The 18,488-nt window shown below is 43.7% G+C and overlaps 2 protein-coding genes and 1 long non-coding RNA gene across 3 annotated transcripts in view; 2 read left to right on the forward strand and 1 right to left on the reverse strand.

Annotated features, from left to right (window-relative positions):
* The first annotated feature begins 1,749 nt into the window (after positions 1-1,749).
* MORC3 (MORC family CW-type zinc finger 3) overlaps positions 1,750-18,488 on the forward strand; it is a 28,865-nt gene continuing 12,126 nt past the window's right edge. Inside the window, exons 1-5 of the mRNA XM_081859877.1 lie at positions 1,750-2,076; positions 10,835-10,907; positions 11,690-11,822; positions 12,664-12,876; positions 14,664-14,813. Of these exons, the coding sequence (XP_081716003.1) occupies positions 2,035-2,076; positions 10,835-10,907; positions 11,690-11,822; positions 12,664-12,876; positions 14,664-14,813 (611 nt within the window). The 5' untranslated portion in view covers positions 1,750-2,034. The remainder of the gene's footprint in view (positions 2,077-10,834; positions 10,908-11,689; positions 11,823-12,663; positions 12,877-14,663; positions 14,814-18,488) is intronic.
* LOC309340840 lies at positions 2,089-6,034 on the forward strand. Its single transcript, XR_014156121.1, has 3 exons — positions 2,089-2,885; positions 3,916-4,456; positions 5,894-6,034. It is a non-coding gene; the product is annotated as an uncharacterized lncRNA (long non-coding RNA).
* Positions 14,832-17,515, reverse strand: LOC309340626 (putative CENPB DNA-binding domain-containing protein 1; the record flags this gene model as incomplete). The annotated part of the gene is made up of 3 exons (XM_081859510.1): positions 17,172-17,515; positions 15,459-16,321; positions 14,832-14,867 (listed from the first exon to the last, which is right to left on the reverse strand). Exons 2-3 carry the CDS (start codon positions 16,047-16,049, stop codon positions 14,832-14,834), a joined length of 627 nt encoding a protein of 208 aa, XP_081715636.1. The 5' UTR covers positions 16,050-16,321; positions 17,172-17,515.

The raw sequence follows: 18,488 nt of genomic DNA on the forward strand, positions 1-18,488 counted from the left end.
GTCTGGCCACAATTGCAGAAGCAGGATTAGCACAGAAATTTACTGCAGATAATATTGAGAGCAACCCTTCTTAGGTACAAGGTACAGAGAATATTGAGAGTAACCCTTCCCATCTCCCTTCACCAGGATTCTCCATGACCCTATGAGTGGCATAAAAGTGCCTTAAATTTATAGTTTGCAAAAAGTGCTGGGAATTGTAGCTCCGAGAGGGCTAAACCACAATTCCCAGAATTCTTGGCAGGGGGTATGTACTGTACTTAAAGGTATGGCTTGTACACAGACCTATTTTGGTTACTTATGTTCATTTTAAAAAGGTACCAATTTTAGCTGTGGTAATAATTATTTTATTTGAATTGTTTTTTAGAGCTGTGGATCTTAGCTTTGCTGGTCCCTTCCAACTCTACAATTCTGTGATTCACCTACAGACTCGGTGCTGGATTTACGTATAAGCTAAACAAGCTATAGCTTAGGGCCCCACTCTCTTACGTTCCAGAGAAGTAGCCCCCCAAAAATGTAAAGGGGAAAAAAACCAAATAAAATAAAACCTACATACAGCAAGAGTGTTGTATGGGCTCCTATGATGTAAGTAATGGGCCTCCAATCATTTTAAGTTAGAAATTAATAATTATTTCACTGTTAATATACTTCTTCTTAATTGTATTTCAGTTCAACAATTACTTGGATAAAATACATATTTTGTTATGTGCAAATGGCTTTAGATACCTATTAGGTCCATAAATTACCATATTGAAGGGAGATGGGAAAGGTTTCTCTCAATATTCTCTGTACCTTGTACTTTGTACCTAAGAAGGGTTGCTCTCAATATTATCTGCAGTAAATTCCTGTGCTAATCCTGTGCTAATCCTACTTCTGCTATTGTGGTCAGACAGCTAGCAAGAAATTGCAGAAGTGTCTGTTTGCTAAATCTGCCTGGCAGGTCAAGAGTCCATTTCCTGCCTTGCTAGCTTGCAATAAAGTTGCAGCTGTTTGCAAATTTAACCAGCTTGCTAAGGAGGCCGTTTCTGCCTTATGCTTAGTAATGCAAAGATAAGAAGGACACTTGTAAGCAGAAGGGGAAGGGGAAGTGCTTAGCCAGCAGAAAAACATGTATGAGGAAGAAGGAATGTTTAGCCAGCAGTATAGATATGTTTAGCAAGCAATATAGATGTGCCATATAAGGGAATAAGTTGAACATTTGCCAGCTGATTAGGGGAAGTCTGGGGAAGGTATGGGAGGGGGGAGAGTGCTCAGAAAGTATAAGAAAGTTTGCTGAAGTGTCTTGCTTCACAGACAGATTTCAGAAGCTATTCTGCTGGTTGTCTCTGTGCACGGATTGCAATAAACTCTTTTCTCCAAAGAAGAAGTTGCTTTCCTGGTACTTTTGTTCCTTCCATGGTCCAGGGGATGGCGAGGCTGATGGATCCCTAGGTAAATAAGGCTTCAATATAGCATATATTCGACACAAAAAAGCAGCGACAATTTGTTGTTGACAAAGGGCAGCTGGACATATAAAGGGCCTAATTACCTTCAGTAGCTTAAGGCCTCATCAAACCTAAATCCGGCCCTGCCTACATCGATCGCTTCGAGGGCTCTTGAAGCTTGTAAATCTCTCTAAATAAATACGGAAGGCGACACTTTCTATTTAGCCTCCCACCCTTATCTTGACTCTCTCTTTTTCACACTCTGCGTAGTAGCCCACCCCGGCCGCTATGAGAAACTGTCGCTGCATCATGCCTTCAACTTGAACTCCCCGCTCTCTGCGTACACACGTGCAGAGCAGGGAAGCCGAAGACGTAAACAGTGGAACCGAAAGGCCATGCAAGCGGCGGCCGGCCCTCCGTGACGTTTGCCCGTCGGCTGAGCCAAATCAACAACAGCGCCAGCCGTAAAGGAAAGCGAAGGGAAAACGTGATTTATTGATTTTTTTCCAGCTCCGCCCAGTCTCCTCCCCGGAAATAACTTGCGCTGAAGAAGAGGGGCCTGGGAAAAAGGAAGCTTCTTTGCGGCAGCGGCTTTTGTACTGGAGGAGCTAAGATGGCGTCGGCCCTAAAGGAGAACGGGATTCCTCTGAGTGCGGTGAGAGCGGGCGGGGAGGCGGCGGCGGCTTTTTCCGCAGGATGCCGCGACAGGTTGCGTTTATGGGGCTTGCGAGGCGATGTTTGGGGCGTCGTCCCGTAGGCGCTTTACCCGCCGCGGGTGGAGATGTTCGAGTTCTTGCCTTTCGCGCTCTCGGGGCGCCCGGTTGCAAATCCTCTCTGGGAAGTTAAATGTGCGGTTTTTCTGGGCTGCGGGAACCTCCTCCTCCCTCTCCCCCCCCCCCGGTTTCTGTCCCTTTTGCTCTCTCAGCAGCGCGGAGCTGAAGGGCTCCGAGGCTTCTCTTTAGGGAAACCCCTTTCTGCCCTTCCAAGTTGCCTCTTGTGCAAAAAATTGTGCAAAATAAAATAAGAGGCAGCCGCTGGTGGGCTAATCCCATCCTTGCGGGAGAGGCAAATTCTCTTTCCCGTGCATTCCCCTAAAGGCGGAGGAGTTTGGCTCTCTTATCTAGATTTAGCGATCTTTTTGCAATGCTGCAGGCTCCAGACACCTCTGAAATGTCGCCACGCGCGTTGTAAATACTGCCTGCTCCTTTTGTGCCCTCGTGGGGGCGAGGTTCTGCGTGAGAAGGGGGGCGCACACAATACGGTGCTCGTGTGAGTCTGAAAGAAGAAAGCGCGCGAGGGGTGAAACTGCCCTAATTTTTAGCTTTCGCTTTCCAGCAATTCGAGGGGAGGAGTCAGCAGAGGCAGGATTTGAGTAGTGTTTGCTTTTGCCTGACAAATAGCAATAATGTATGCTCTGGCTGTGGTGAAGATACCCAGGTCTAGTGAGCACAGCAACTCGTCTGGGTAGACACATTGTGTGCATCTTGATAGGAATGCTATTTCACAGAACAAGGGTGGCCGCATAAAATCTCTTCTCTGAGTTATTGTGGAGTGGGTTTCTGAGATATTTGGAACTTGCAGGAGAAACGATCTCACAAACCACAGCGATCTACTGGGTATTTAAGGGGTAAGGTGGTCTTTCAAATAACTTGGTCCTGAGCTGTTTGGGGCCTTATATGTTTGTACGAGCACACTGAACTGGTCCCAGTAGCAGGTGTTCCTTGCTGGCAGGTCCTAGTTAGTCTGTCTATAGTTAGTGTTCCTTGCTGGCAGGTCCTAGTTAGTCTGTCTATAGCAGGCTTCCTCAACCTCGGCCCTCCAGATGTTTTTGAGACTACAATTCCCATCATCCCTGACCACTGGTCCTACTAGCTAGGGATCATGGGAGTTGTAGGTCAAAAACATCTGGCGGACCGAGGTTGAGGAAGCCTGATCTATAGTTTGGACTACCAAGTCATAGAGCAGGGGTCAGCAAACTTTTTCAGCAGGGGGCCGGTCCACTGTCCCTCAGACCTTGTGGGGGCCTGGACTATATGTTTTTTGGGGGTGGGAAATGAACAAATTCTTATGCCCCACAAATAACCCAAAGATTCATTTTAAATAAAAGCGCACATTCTATTCATGTAAAAACACCAGGCAGGCCCCACAAATAACACAGAGATGCATTTTAAATAAAATGACACATTCTACTCATGTAAAAACACGCTGATTCCCGGACCGTCCGCGGGCTGGATTTAGAAGGCGATTGGGCCTTAGTCTGCCTACCCATGTCCTAGAGTTTCAGGAGAGTTTTCAAAGGTAGCTCTATATCTAATGCATTTCAATATCTATCTGGAGGTTACTGTGAATAACTCTAAGCAAAAGTAAAGCTATGTAAGTGGTACCAAAGTTATGGCCACACAGTTTCTGTCTGCAAGGGACCATAACTGGTATATAAGCTTCAACTGATGAAATACACTGTGTGCCATAGACACCATGGGATTTTTTTCCTCAGTTGTAGGATTTTTTTGTGAGACAGTTTAAAACATGCCCTCAGCACCTTTCAGCAGGGATCTGTTTCTGGAGCTACCTTCCAACTACCAGGCAGTGATCTAAGCAAGTTAAAATCACTGGTCAATTTTTATTAAGTTACAGCTATACACACGAAAATATGGTAACAGCTAGAAAGATATTGGCTCTTGTGCATAATTTCTTAGTTTGCCAGAATGGGTGGTTTTCAGCTTTTCAGGACCCTGGGCAACAGCAGGAGTGGTGCAGCAGATGGGACTGCAGTGTAGGAAAACTTCTGTCCTTTCTCCCTGCTTTCCATTTGCTGCTCATCTCCTTGCAAGAGATGAGTTGCCACATCATCCCTGGAAAATGCACTTGCTCCTGGCCTTGAGTCAAGGCATCTGAGTGGAGGGAGAAAAAATTCCTGGGTTGGCATGGCTGACCTCGGGGCTAGGGAGAGGGGTAAGAGTGTTTCAGTTTAATTTTTATCTGTGGATGAGTGGGTGGGAGTATTGCTTTTGCTGTAGCATCCAGGAGTGACTTAAGTCTACTGTGTGCCTAGTTGTGAGGCATCTGATCAAGGCCTGTATTTTAAAATGAGCTTAAAGATATATTTGCAAATGTTTGTATGTTTCATGCCAGGCAGAAACCAGCTGGCTAAGTACTTTGGCAGTTGTTTATCTTCCTACTCTCCTGAACAAGGGCCCCCCTGATTTATAGCAGTAGCAGGAGACAAGTTTCTCAAAGTTGTAAAAGGGAATTACAGGCTGGGAGCAAATGTTACACTGACCCTACATATTACAGAATACAATCAAGCTGCAAAAACACTAATTAAGAGTTGGTAAATAGTAAGATTTATTGTTTAACAGAAAATAATACCATCAGACTCTAGCCATATTTTCCTAAGGTTTAAGGTATACTGAGAGAGTTAAAGGGCAATAAATTTTGGGAAGAGCTAATGGGAAAAGCAGGTGGCTGGGAAAGGGGGGTGTAAACTGAAGAGGCTTCTTTTGAAGCTGTTTTTTACTGAGTTCTTTTTACTTTGCGAAGGCCTTTTCTTCTAAAAAGCTATCTATGTTATATGTGAGATTTGTTGGCTTAATGGAGTTAGGCAAAGGATTTAGAAAATAAGAAATGTTAGATTCTTATGTTAGATTCTTATTTCATTGATGGTGTGTGAGAATGTGAACCCAAGATCTCTGTTTAGATAGAATTTAATACCACGAGCCATTTGTTTTAGCCATTTGTTTTGGAATGCAGGGGCAAAAGGTGATCTGGTAATTAAGGTGTCTTGTCGAGGCAAATGTAAGATATATGGCTACTTGTCTGCCATTTATGGATAGAAGGAAATATAAAGGTAATAGGAAATGGGTGTATCTTTTATGATTGGTTCTAGCAAACAGCCAATAGGAATTTCAACCAGGCTGATTGGACAGAGGCAGCCAAAGGAGGAGCAAGGGGGCTGGGCTGAGGAAATATAATTCTGGCCATCAGGGCTGGAAGGGGGCAGAGCTTTGGTAACCATATACCACTGTGCCATCATTTATTTGTCTGACAAATAAATTATTATTTTAATTTCTCTATTGCTGCGTTGAATATTTCATTCCAGCTAAGCATTAACCACAAGCAGGGCGCTACAGTTGAGCCCCTGAAATGGGCTCAGAACAGGTCAGGGAACCCCCAGAGCAGCACACTGGTAAGCTAAAATGCTTGCACTGACAGAACAATCTCCTTACAGCTACAATGAATTTCTCCCAGAGTGATTTGGGGAGATCATAACAGCTGACTATAGATGCAAGCTTATTGTTCAAATTGGACAGAAGGATAGCAAAGACTGCTTGAAGCTCACTCAGTCTTGGACACAATATGACCTACATGCTGCTACACTGTGAAGCCCAACCTGCCTGCAGGGGCTGGGTTTCCTATCAAATTACTGTATTTTTCGCTCCATAGGATACTCTTTTTCCCTCTTAAAAACTAAGGGGGAAAGTCTGTGCGTCCTATGGAGCGAATGCAGAGGGGAGGCAGGCAGGAAAAGCCCCCAAGAGCCACACACAAGCTTTGAGTGGCTCTTGCGGGCTTTTCCCCAGGAGGGAGAAGGGACCACCGCTCCCCAACCTGTTCTGGGGGCTGGGGTCGGGGGAAGCTCGAGCTTCCCCTGCCCTAGCCCCAAAGCTAAAAAGGAGAAGCCTGAAGCCCCCAGAGCGCAGCGAGAACTGCCGCTCTGGGGGCTCCAGGCAGCTATCCGCAAGCCTTCGGAGAGCAGCGGGAGTTCTCGCTGCGCTCAGAAGGCTTGCGGATAGCCACCTGGAGAGCGGGAGGGGTCGGTGCACACCGATCCCTCTTGCTTTCCAGGCTTTGCTTCGCTGGAGAGGCGCTGCACAGTTTTTCCTCTCTGCGCAGTGCCCCTTCAGTGAAGCGGGAGGAGAAATGGAAGGGGCTCCGTTTCTCCTGCCGCTTCGCTGAAGGGGCGCTGAGCAGAGAGGGGGAGAATTTTTTCCCCCCTGTTCTCCCCCTCCTATGGTCCAGTGCGTCCTATAGAGCGAAAAATATGGTAAGCCTGAGGGGCAACTCTAATATCCTTTCATTTCCTTTGTTTCCGGCTTAAACAACCAGTCTAAAGGGAGTGGCAAGAACACTTTTACAGTGGTGCCTCGCAAGACGAAATTAATCCATTCCGCGAGTCTCTTCGTCTAGCGGTTTTGTCGTCTTGCGAAGCAAGCCCATTGACGGCTTAGCGGATTAGCGCTATTAGCGGCTTTTAGCGGCTTAGCGGCTTATCGGATCAGCTGATAAGCGGCTTAGCGGCTTAGAAAAAGGGGGGGAAGGGGAAAAAACCCACAGGAACTCGCAAGACATTTTCGTCTTGCGAAGCAAACCCATAGGGAAATTTGTTTTGCGAAGCGCCTCCAAAACGGAAAACCCTTTCGTCTAGCGGGTTTTCCGTCTTGCGAGGCATTCGTCTTGCGGGGCACCACTGTATTGTGTTTGCACTGTGATGATGCATCAGGTGGAAGACAGATGCATGTAGCTACAGCTGAGGAGGATGAACAGTTCCACCCCAAAGTAATATTACGCCTTTTCCAGAATATTGCTTTTGATGGGGAACACATAGAATGTCTCATAAGAGATGTATTGTTTTAGTAAATCTTTGTCTGGTCTTGGATTTTCTTTCACAATCCTTGGTGGATTTTCAACTGATTTTAGTAAGAACATGTTGCTGCTGCTTCCATGTTTGCACTCTGGAGTCATTCATGCGGAGGTTGTGATCTCCTAGTCAGCAACTAATATTCTCAGAAAACCACTTAGAGAGGAGAATGAGGGATGGAGAGCCACCCTCTCAAAATCCTGTTCTCTAAAACTTATTGTCAGCAAGCTGTATTGTCCCAGATGTCTCACTCTTAGCCTTTATGACCTTTACTGGACATTGGGAGAAGGACACAAAGGCCAAGGAGACAGAAACCTTTGGGGGCTCTAGTTGCAACTAGACGTTTCGTTTTGGGGACTGTAATCTTGGTTTAAGGAGCCATTTGGTGCCTAGCTGGTATATCCAAGTTTCTAACACTGGTGTTTCTCCCAAGGGGCATCCCCCAACAAATTAGATTGTTTTGCAAAAGTTTATGTCCTGAAATGCCCTGGAGAGCTGGGAAAAAGTCAATATATTTCACATCTGGCAACCAGTTCTTTGAGTTGAATACTGATGCCACTTCCCCTTGATTCTCTGCTGCTGCTGCTGCTTCGTCTTCTTCTTCTTCCTCCTCTTCTTCAGCGATCGCTCATAGCTGAGTAAGGTTGTATTCCATAAACACAGTTTCTACTAGAAATTCCCTGTTGTGCTCCTTCCTGCTGTAGGCCAAGTAGGAAAGAAATCAGAGGCTGGCTTCACATTACATGTGAACCAAACAAACCATGAGAGGAAGGTACAGTTTGGAGAAGGAAGGAAAATGTTCTCTGTGTCCCACCTTCTCTGCAAAAAAGGTTGTGGTGACCCACTTGTGCATTTAGAAACCATTCACCAGTGGAAGGGCTGAAAGGTTCTGTTGAGGTGATGGGGAAATTCACTTCGTAGAAAAATGAACAACCTACAGATGGTGATGTTGGCAGTTCAGGCACCGTATTTTTTGCTCTATAAGACGCACCAGACCACAAGACGCACCTAGTTTTTGGAGGAGGAAAACAAGAAAAAAAAATTATTCTGAATCTCAGAAGCCAGAAGAGCAAGAGGGATCGCTGCGCAGTGAAAGCAGCAATCCCTCTTGCTGTTCTGGCTTCTGGGATAGCTGCGCAGCCTGCATTCGCTCCATAAGACGCACACACATTTTCCCTTACTTTTCAGGAGGAAAAAAGTGAGTCTTATAGAGCAAAAAATACGGTAATTGCAATACAACTCAAGCTATGGTCTCTTATGAGGAAAGCAATTTGGAGGGGATGCCAGATCAGGCAGAGGAAATAAGAAACACGTCTCTTCTTCCCCAGTGAATCAAAATGATGAATGACTGGGAGAATCTAAGGGGGAGGAAAAGGAACCGCAAGGAAGGAAGACTGGATGAATATCAATTTGGCAATAATTTTGGACTGTGACTTGGCTGAGATTGCTGAAACTCTTTAAAAGAACTTTGTAAGAGCTTTTTTATAGAAACTGGAGAAATATCTGTTTGGATTACTAGAAGGACATTAGAAGAGTCATATTGGCTGTCTGGATGACCAAGAATTTAAAGCTGGACTTTGGGGGGGGGGGACTTGGGAAAAGTTACCTCCTGCAGAGGGGGGGAAACTGATTTAGAGTGCACATGTTAAACACTTTGAACAGGGGTCGGCTCAAGGAGGAGGAGGTTAAGGCAACAATGATAAAATGGGCACAGGATATTGGACCTCCAATAATGATGGCCGAATGGGAAGATCTTTGGAGAACAAATATGAAATTTATGGCATGTTATTGAAGGCTGAACCTTGTCCTTGCCAGGGAATCGTTTGCCCGTGTCCCCAGTGCCGAAGAGAGAGCAAAAAGCACCAGGAAAGTTTCTTCTTTGGAGAAAAGAGTTTATTGCAATCTGTGCACAGTGACAACCAGCAGGATAGCTCCTGCAAACTGGCTGTGTCGCAAGACACTTCAGCAGACTTTCTTATACTTTTCTGAGCACTCTTCCCCCCTCCCATACCCTTTCCAGATTTTCCCAATCAGCTGGCAAATGTTCAACTTATTCCCTTATATGGCACATCTATATTGCTTGCTAAACACATTTTTAATGCTTGCTAAACATTCCTCATATGTGCCTTTCTGCTAGCTAAGCACTCCCCCCTCCCCTCTTGCTTGTTGTGTCTTTTCTCATCTTTGCATTAGTAAGCATAAGGCAGGAAGAAGGGGGCCTCCTGGCCTCCTTAGCAGGCCTGGTTAAATCTGCAAACAGCAGCTAAAATGTTTTGCAAGCTAAGAAATGTACTTTTGACCTGCCAGACAGATTTAGCAAACAGTCACTGGCGATGTGCTAACTGTCTGGCCAAAATTTGCAGAAGTAAGATTAGCACAGGATTTTACTGCAGATAGCATTTGAGAGCAACCTTTCTTAGGTACAAAGTACAAAGCACAGAGAGTATTGAAAGAAATCCTTCCCATCTCCCTTTATTATAACGTCAAAGAAAATATGTTAAAGATACAACACAGATGGTACCTGACCCCCTCAAGACTATCTAAGATGTATAAAAATTTAGCGAATATTTGTTGGAGGTGTGGTGAGAGTAATGGCAATATGTATCACATGTGGACATGTAGGAAGATCAAAGTGTTATGGGGTTTAATTTATGAGGAATTTAAAAAATGTTTGGAATAACCTTTTTAAAAAGATCCAAGGCATTTCTGTTCAGCATTGTTGGCAGGGACATCTTGAATACCTTTAGAGAGGTATTCTTATATGCAGTGGCTGCAGCTCGGACTTTGGTGGCAAAGGGGTGGAAGGAAGAAGTCGTCCCGACAATAATGGACTGGCAATATAAGCTACAAGAATTCACTGAGATGGCGCAGCTGACAAATAGCCTGAGAGGCAATTCAAATCAAAAATTTATGGAAAAAGGGGATAGAGTAGCTCCAAATTTTAATCCAAATGTAGAAGGTACTCACAATGCAGTCATTGAATGCTTTTAATGTTGGAAGAATTGACCGCTGATGCCTCACAGTCTCGCAGCTTCGTATCATCAAAGTAAGCGTTTTGTACGATGCATCGCAGCTATGATCCCCTCACTCTTGGAGCTCAAAAACAGAGCTTGCCGGGAGGGGGGAGCCCGCTTTTTGACACTTGCTGGATCCCACGTCCTCAAAATGCTCGATTTGAGGTTTTTCTTGGGGGTGGCACTTCCAGCCCATGGGCCTTAGGTTGCTGACTCCTGACTTTGAATAATTGTTGCTTCAGATAATTGTCAGATAGGGAGGTAGGAGTTCTTTTCATCTATTTTTCTATTCTTTTTGTTATTTTCCCTCTTTTTATATAATTGTGTTTTGTAAGGATCATAAGCATTCTATTTTATATTTTCTTTCTCTTTATTCTTCTTTTTTGATACTGCTTTTTATTATCTTTTTATAAACGTGTTTGGATTTTAGTGCTCAATTTGTTAATACCTTCAGAATTATTATTATTTAAATAGAAACCAATCCCCAGCTGAGCCCCATGGTGTGTAAATCTTTTGGGTCAGGGACTCAATATACTTCTGAGTCAATGAGGCATTGCACCTTTCTGCGTACCATGTTTTCTTTTGTTCTTACACTGCTTTTTATGAATTTTGCAGATGGTGTATATTTGTGATGGTTTATCTAAAGTAAAACTTCGTAACTGCTTTGCATTGCAACACTGCATCTGTATGTACATTGCAGATGTATGTACCTAGAAGTTTAATTATTTTGATTTTAACGTGTACACTTTCTGTTGTTTCAGCTATGTCCAAAATTTTTGCACACAAACTCTACCAGTCACACCTGGCCTTTCAGTGCTGCAGCTGAACTTATAGGTATGTGAACAACATTGTATTTTTGCAGGCTAAGCCATACTTGTTTTATGTATTACACGGGAGCAGTTTTTTCTAACTGGTTGTTACATCTTTAACAAACTAAAGCTGCTATCCATTACCACTTACCTGGGAGCAAACTCCATAAAACTCAGTGGGGATTACTTCTGAGTAGGTTGTGCTGTAAGACCCTAATAAAAAGCTTTGGCTGGTGGTCCAGCTACGCCCCTATCTGGACAGGGATAGCCTAACTACTGTTGTCTATGCTCTGGTAACCTCAAGGTTACATTACTGCAATGCGTAGGAGGGCTGCCTCTGAAGTGTCTCTGCAGTGTCTCCTCATCTGTGGAATGCTCTCCCCAGGGAAGTTCGCTTGGCGCCTTCATTATACACCTTTAGGCACCAGGCAAAAGCATTCTTTTTTAACCAGGCCTTTGGTTGATTTGATTGACATCCTGTGCCCTTTAAAAATGGGGGGGGGGTTGCCGGGGGGGCATTATTGGGTTGTTTTTTATTTTGTGGTTTTTTTATTTTGATTTTATTCTGTGAACTGCCCTGAGACCTCCAGGTATAGGGTGGTATATAAATTCAATAAATAATAATAAAAGACAGAAATAAATGATATTGTCCTGCCTGTAGACTTCCCCTTAGGCATTTGGTTGACCACTGTGAGAAAAGAGGTGCTGGACTAGATAAGACCTCTGGTCTGATCCAGCAGGGTGGTTCTGTTTTTATTATTGAAGATTACTCTTGTTCTTAATTTTTGCACCACTCTTTATTCTCAGATAATGCCTACGATCCTGATGTGAATGCAAAACAGATGTGGATTGACAAAACTGTTATAAATGAGAACACATGCTTAACATTTATGGACAATGGAAATGGTATGAATGCAGACAAGTTGCATAAGATGTTGAGGTGGGTAAAGTTTTAGTGGTGTGTGCAGTCTCTGGCTTTTGATTGCATGCTCGTAAAAGTATAATGTAAGAAAGTTGCATTTTTAGGACACCAAATTTATTGTTGTGGAGAAATATTAACTGTACTTCAGTTTAGACAACATAAATGATTCACAATTATGTGATTATGTGCCCATGAAAAACTAATACCAGTGCTTCTGTATGGTCTAAAGTGTATTTTACAATGAGACAGGTGCAAATGCAGTGGCCTTGATCCAGGGTGCTCTTTGTGTAAGTAGAAATGCCATGTATATGTGCTGCTGACTATCTGTGTTGGTCTGTTTCCTCAATCTGCTGGAGCTATAACTCAACAAGGGTTTGAGACCCATCGGCTACCATCACCTGGTTTAACTGGCCAGTCAAAGCTGTTACCAGGGTGTGGTCGCTTTCACATGCTGACAGCTTGTAGGAACCACAGGTGAGAGCCAAAAGCAGGGTGGGAACCCAAAGGTGAGCAAACTACCCTAGAAAGAGCACAGTGTGTCCCCCACCCCACCCCTAACACCCAATACAATCTGGTAGATTGTCTACATCACAAGTAACGTGCACTAGCAGATACCAATTTTTTCTGCATCATGATTATCACAATGTATTTCTCAAAATATGAATTAGCCAGGAATAAAGTGTTACATTATGTTTGAAGCTGAAAGAAGAATACTGTTTAGGAACGGCAGCTGGTTTATTTTAACTCCACTACAGATTTGGGTAGTTGAAACCGCTGATTTAAATCAAATCTCATAAGCAGTACGGCACTATGATAAGCACTTCCCCCTCTTCCATCTTTTCAAACTCATGTGTTTCAGCTTTGGCTTCAGCGACAAAGTTGCATTGAACGGCCGTGTTCCAGTTGGATTGTATGGAAATGGATTTAAATCAGGATCGATGCGCCTTGGGAAAGATGCAATTGTTTTCACCAAGAATGGAGAAATCATGAGCGTGGGCATGTTGTCACAAACCTTCTTGGAAGTTACGAAGGCAGAACATGTAGTTGTTCCCATTATAACATTCAACAAGAAACATATCCTTTCGATGATTTTGAAGCCCAAGTAATAGATTGTATCTGGGATATCTGTTTCTCAAGATGATCTCTTATTCCAGCATTACTTCTTATATACTGAGCAGTAGTTGTATACCAGTACTGTATTCCAATAGAATTTAAGTCTCTCACCACAGAAGCTTGGCTTGGGGTCTATGCTAATGTCTCCTCGGTGCTAGATGAATAGCTATTTCTATTCTCAGACTTTTAACTCTTGAAGAGATTAATGTTAACTAGTTTTATGTTACTAGGCTTTATTTTTTGTTCTATGATTTTATTGTTCTACCTCTAAACGTATATATCACAGGTGGCAAACTGGATCTGACTAGTGGACCTTATCCTAATCCACCGCCACTCACTGCACGCCAGCTTTGACAGGTGGGCCTGATCACCCACCTCTTGGTCACCTGACATAATGATGTCAGGTGATTTACACCTATCACAGTCCAACAATCACTGCAGCCTCTTCTAAAGACACATGTTTATATAGAATAAAACAGAACTCAGAAGTGCAGTCAAACCATGGTTCCCGAACGGCTTAGTTGCCAAACAAATTGGCTCCCAAATGCCACAAACCCAGAAGTAAGTGTTTTGGTTTGTGGACGTTTTTCAGAAGCCGAACATCCGACGCTGCTTCTGCACTCAATTGGAAGCCACATCTTGGTTTTTGAATGGTTTTGGGAGTCGAAAGGACTCTTGGAACAGTTTAAGTTCGAGAACCGAGATACCACTATAGGAAAAAGTGTCCCACCCCTCCAAAAAGAGGGAGGCCAATGATGACTTAGCATGCTCAGTTTCCACCGGTTGCTCAGTGGCTGTTGTGGGAGATGGAATGGAATGGAGTATGCTAAGGAGAGCAGAGCTGGCTGTAAAATCAACAGGGCACTCCTCGCTTTAGTATTTTTTATTGTAAGCTGCCAGGGGGAAATTACATTGAAGGGCAGCATATAAATTTATGACATAAAATTGTAAGGTTGAAAGGAAGTAAACGGCAGCAGCAGAAAATGAGAGTTTTTTCCTAGGCTGGAACTAGAAAAGTACAGTCATACCTTGGGTTGTGAAAGTGATCTGTCCGGGAGGCACGTTTGCAACCCACAGCGTTCACAGCCTGAAGCGCCGTGTCTGCACACTAGTGTGATTCGATTCTGCGCATGCGTGTGACGTTATTTTGCACTTCTGCACATGTGCGAGCACCGAAACCCAGAAGTAACCTGTTCGAGTAATTCTGGGTTCGGCACAGTCAGTAACCCGAAAACGCACAACCTGCAGCTTTGTAACCCGAGGTATGACTGTATTCTACAGTTTTCCTGATTTGGATATTAAATAGGAGCATGCAGTATGAAAGGCAGGTTAAAAGACTAAGCTGACAATCGATGTGTTCCATTTAATTATATGCATTATGGTTTGTAACAACATAATTACACATAACCGATTACCATAGGATCACAGTTTTAAATATTTCATTGTGTTTGTATATAGTCTCTTGTAGAGCTAGGGACCTCTGGAGGGTCTGGTGGTGAGCCAAGATTTCCAGACTACTTCAGGAACATGGTAATGTTAAAGTTGCCGTGTGGTCACAGACTTAAGATGACCAGCTGTTAATTTGATTGAAACAGTAAAATAGTTATGGGGTGGACTTTTAAGTGGCAGCCACACAATAAATGCTCATCAGTTTATTCATTCAGGAGAGATTTAGATGGAAAAGGCTATAAGCTATCTGAGCAAGGTTTAACAGTTCTTAAATATGCCAACTCCTTAATATAATATACGGGAATTAATGAAACGTGAAAAATCAGCAGCCAGCTTGAAGGCTATCCTGGAACATTCTCTGTTTCCTACTGAAGAGGAGCTGCTTGCAGAGCTTGATGCCATTATAGGGAAAAAAGGAACAAGAATAATTATTTGGAACCTTCGAAGGTGAGAGAAAATCCATTGTTAATAGTCGAGCTGGTAATGCAGCATTGATGTGTGCTAATTTGATATAGTTGCACAAAATTGGTAAACAGCATTACAGTGGTGCCCCGCAAGACGAAATTAATTCGTTCCGCAATTTTTGTCGTCTAGCGAATTTTTCGTCTTGCGAAGCACGAAATCCCATAGGAATGCATTGAAAATCAATTAATGCGTTCCTATGGTCAAAAAAAGTCCAAACAAAGCCAAATTTGGTACAACAGCAGTTTATTAACTGCTCTTTAAAGTCACACATACTGTAAAGAGCAGTTCAAAAATTGAAGGGAAAATAAATTAACTTTATAAACATGACAGAAAAACATTTAAAAATCAACAAAGTGTACAGTACATTTTCTAAGACTCTGGGGGACCACTCGAAGAAGGCTCCTCTTCCACTCTTTGCTTCTTGGTCAAGAACCTGTCCATAGTCTGCTGCTTTATCCGCCTTTTCAGCAGCTCCCTGAAAGACGACATGACCCTCGTATCATAAAAGTTCCCAGCGTCATGTGCCACGTGCTTCTCATGGTGGTGTAGATCTGCAAAAGTCTGCACCTCCTTCCACTTCTGGCAAATGTCCCTCAGTCTTTCGGAGGACAGCCGTTCCTCAGTTGCTTCCTCCTCTTCCAGTGAGGCCTGCTCCTGCGCAGCCTGCTGCGGAACGTAGCCCTCCGTCGTCACAACCTCCAGGAACTCCGCTGCAAAGTCTTCAGCCGCAGGAACATCAGAACTGGCAGCCTCTCCATGCCTGACCACGCTGTGGATGCCAGATCTTGTCTTGAACCGGTCAAACCAACCTCTGCTAGCCTTGAAGACTTCTGGCTCGGCTGAGGTTCCTGGCTGTTCCCGGATGAGGTCAGCGTGCAAGGCCTTGGCCTTCTCACAAATGACGGCCTCAGACACTGTGTCCCCTGCACGCTGCTTCTCTTCTATCCAGATGAGCAGCAACTTCTCGACCTCCTCCAGGACAGCTGGGCGGTTCTTCACGATCCTGGTGACTCCCTTGGCTGCATCAGTCGCCAGGATCTTCTCCCTCATCTTCAGGATGGTCCCGATGGTCGATGGGTTCCTGCCGTACTCCCTGGCGATGTCCGTCACACGCATTCCGCCGTCGTGCTTCCAGATGATCTCCTTCTTCATTTCCAGCGTCACCTTCTCCTTCTTCCTCTCGCCGGCCACCGCAGCAGCAGTCTTCTTGGGTCCCATGGCAGCACAGCTCCTACCTTCGTAAACTCAGAAACAGAAAAAAAAATCAGTGATGTGCTTCAAACCCAAAAAATACAAAAGCAGCCAGCCACCCACCACACAGAAATTAAAACCCAGAACCAAGGCCTTGAATCCCAAGCACCCCAACCCCAAATCCAAAATCCAAAAACCCCCAAAAAAGTTTTAAAAGTTTAGCTTACCAAATGGATGAAAGAGAAGTTCTGGAAAAGCTTCAACAATCAACCACCGAAGTCCTCAGAAACCTCAAATGGCTGCAAAATAAGTTTAGGAAAAGCTTCAAAAATCACCAATGTCTTCAAAAACCTCAACTGCTCCCACAGACATGCACCAACCCACCCACAACACAGAAATTGCAAACCCCTCCCCAACTGCTCCCCCAGCCCCTCCCCAACTGCTGCAAACCCCTCCCCAACTGCTTCCCCACCCAGACAAAAAAATTTCAAAAAATAACAACATGGCCAGCACTCAGAAATTCAAACTCAGAAAATTTTTCAAAAAAAAACAACCTGGCCCAGTGGTCACAGAAAATCATAAAAATTCCCCAAAAAACCCCACATGGTCCCAGATTTCTGCAGAAACCTCCCCAACTGTTCCCCTAGCCAGCCAGCACTCAGAAATTCAAACTCAGAAAAATTTTCAAAAAAAACCCAACCTGGCCCAGTGGTCACAGAAAATCATAAAAATTCCCCAAAAAACCCCACATGGTCCCAGATTTCTGCAGAAACCTCCCCAACTGTTCCCCTAGCCAGCCAGCACTCAGAAATTCAAACTCAGAAAAAAAAATTGAAAATAAACAACCATGCCTAGTGGTCACAGAAAATCATAAAAATTCCCCCAAAAACCCCACATGGTCCCAGATTTCTGCAGAAACCTCCCCAACTGTTCCCCTAGCCAGCCAGCACTCAGAAATTCAAACTCAGAAAAATTTTCAAAAAAAACCCAACCTGGCCCAGTGGTCACAGAAAATCATAAAAATTCCCCAAAAAACCCCACAAGCCCCCAGATTATCGCAAACCCCTTCCCAACACCAAGTCCTTGAATCCCAAACACCCCAACCCAAAATCCAAAACCCCCCAAAAAAGTTTTAAAAGTTTAACTTACCAAATGGATGAAAGAGAAGTTCTGGAAAAGTTTTGGAAAATCTTCAAAAGTGAGCAAAGTCTGAGAAAAGGCTACCAAACCACGTGCTAACAGTTGCTCCTCGAAGTCAAGTCGCAACTGCAGCTGCTCAAGCTAAGCACCCTTGGTTTTAACGGTTTTTACACAAAGGAAACAAAGTCGTGAGACGTTTTCGTTTTGCGAAGCAAGCCCATAGGGGAATTCGTCTTGCGAGGCAAATCGCGGACGAAAAAACCTTTCGTCTAGCGAGTTTTTTGTCTTGCGAGGCATTCGTCTTGCGGGGCACTACTGTATATGTTACTGCTTTATTGTTTATATTTCTTTTAGGACACATTATATTTACTTCACCCCATCTACCTTGCTTCAAATTCTAATGTTAATCATGGATGAATCAAGCAATCTGGGATGAACTCCCATGAAAAATGTTTCCCAAGAACCACTTGACACAGGTCCCTCTGAGTCTTGGGGGAGGTTTCACCATGTGCTTTTAGCGTAGTAAAGTGAACATGGAAATTAACTTTGCTTCAAACATCTAAAATACGTTCCCTTAAAACAAATTTTATAATTACAGACCATGAAAGGGCCACTTTTTACATTATATCCCCCCCAAATTGCAGGTATATTCTGAATAGGGAAATGGCTCTCTCTAATGATAAATGTGCACAACTTCTCTACCGTGCATGCTGTTTTCACCAGCAGAAATTAAAGCTTTCCTTTCCATATTTTCATTCACCATGGGACCAAGAGAGCTATGTATTCTTCCCGTGCTAAAGGGGAAATTGTTTAGGATCATTTCCAGCTATTGCCACTTTTCAAGGAGTATCTAACAATCTAAGGAACACTAGGCTTTGCATTTTCCCTGTTTCCTAAGATATTACAGTATGAGACATGTCCCTCAAGCAATATAAAGCATAAGGCAAATCCAATATTTTATTTTTAACAATTAAAAATTTCAACAATACAATGAAGGAGGAAAAAGCAGAATGAAGGAAATAATATTCGCAAAAGTGAAATTCAACACTATTTAGTGAAAGAAAAACGGGCCATATTCCTACAGAATAGAAGCCAAGGATAAAGGGTAGCATGCTTTACCAACTATATATACATAGTTGGAATAGTTGGAATATGCTAAATAGCCTCCCAACTGAATATCCCAGAATGCAAATGGTTAAAGGGCAAACACCAGGTTTCTTCCATAGCATTCTTGGCATATGCAAGTATACAACGCTAAAAGAAATTATGCTATTTCTCTTTGCCCTCAAGTCAGTTGACTGTTTTGGCCATACCTTTCAGAGGACA

The sequence above is a fragment of the Podarcis erhardii genome (assembly GCF_964252035.2).
Source record: "Podarcis erhardii genome assembly, chromosome: 4".
Lineage (NCBI taxonomy): Eukaryota > Metazoa > Chordata > Lepidosauria > Squamata > Lacertidae > Podarcis > Podarcis erhardii.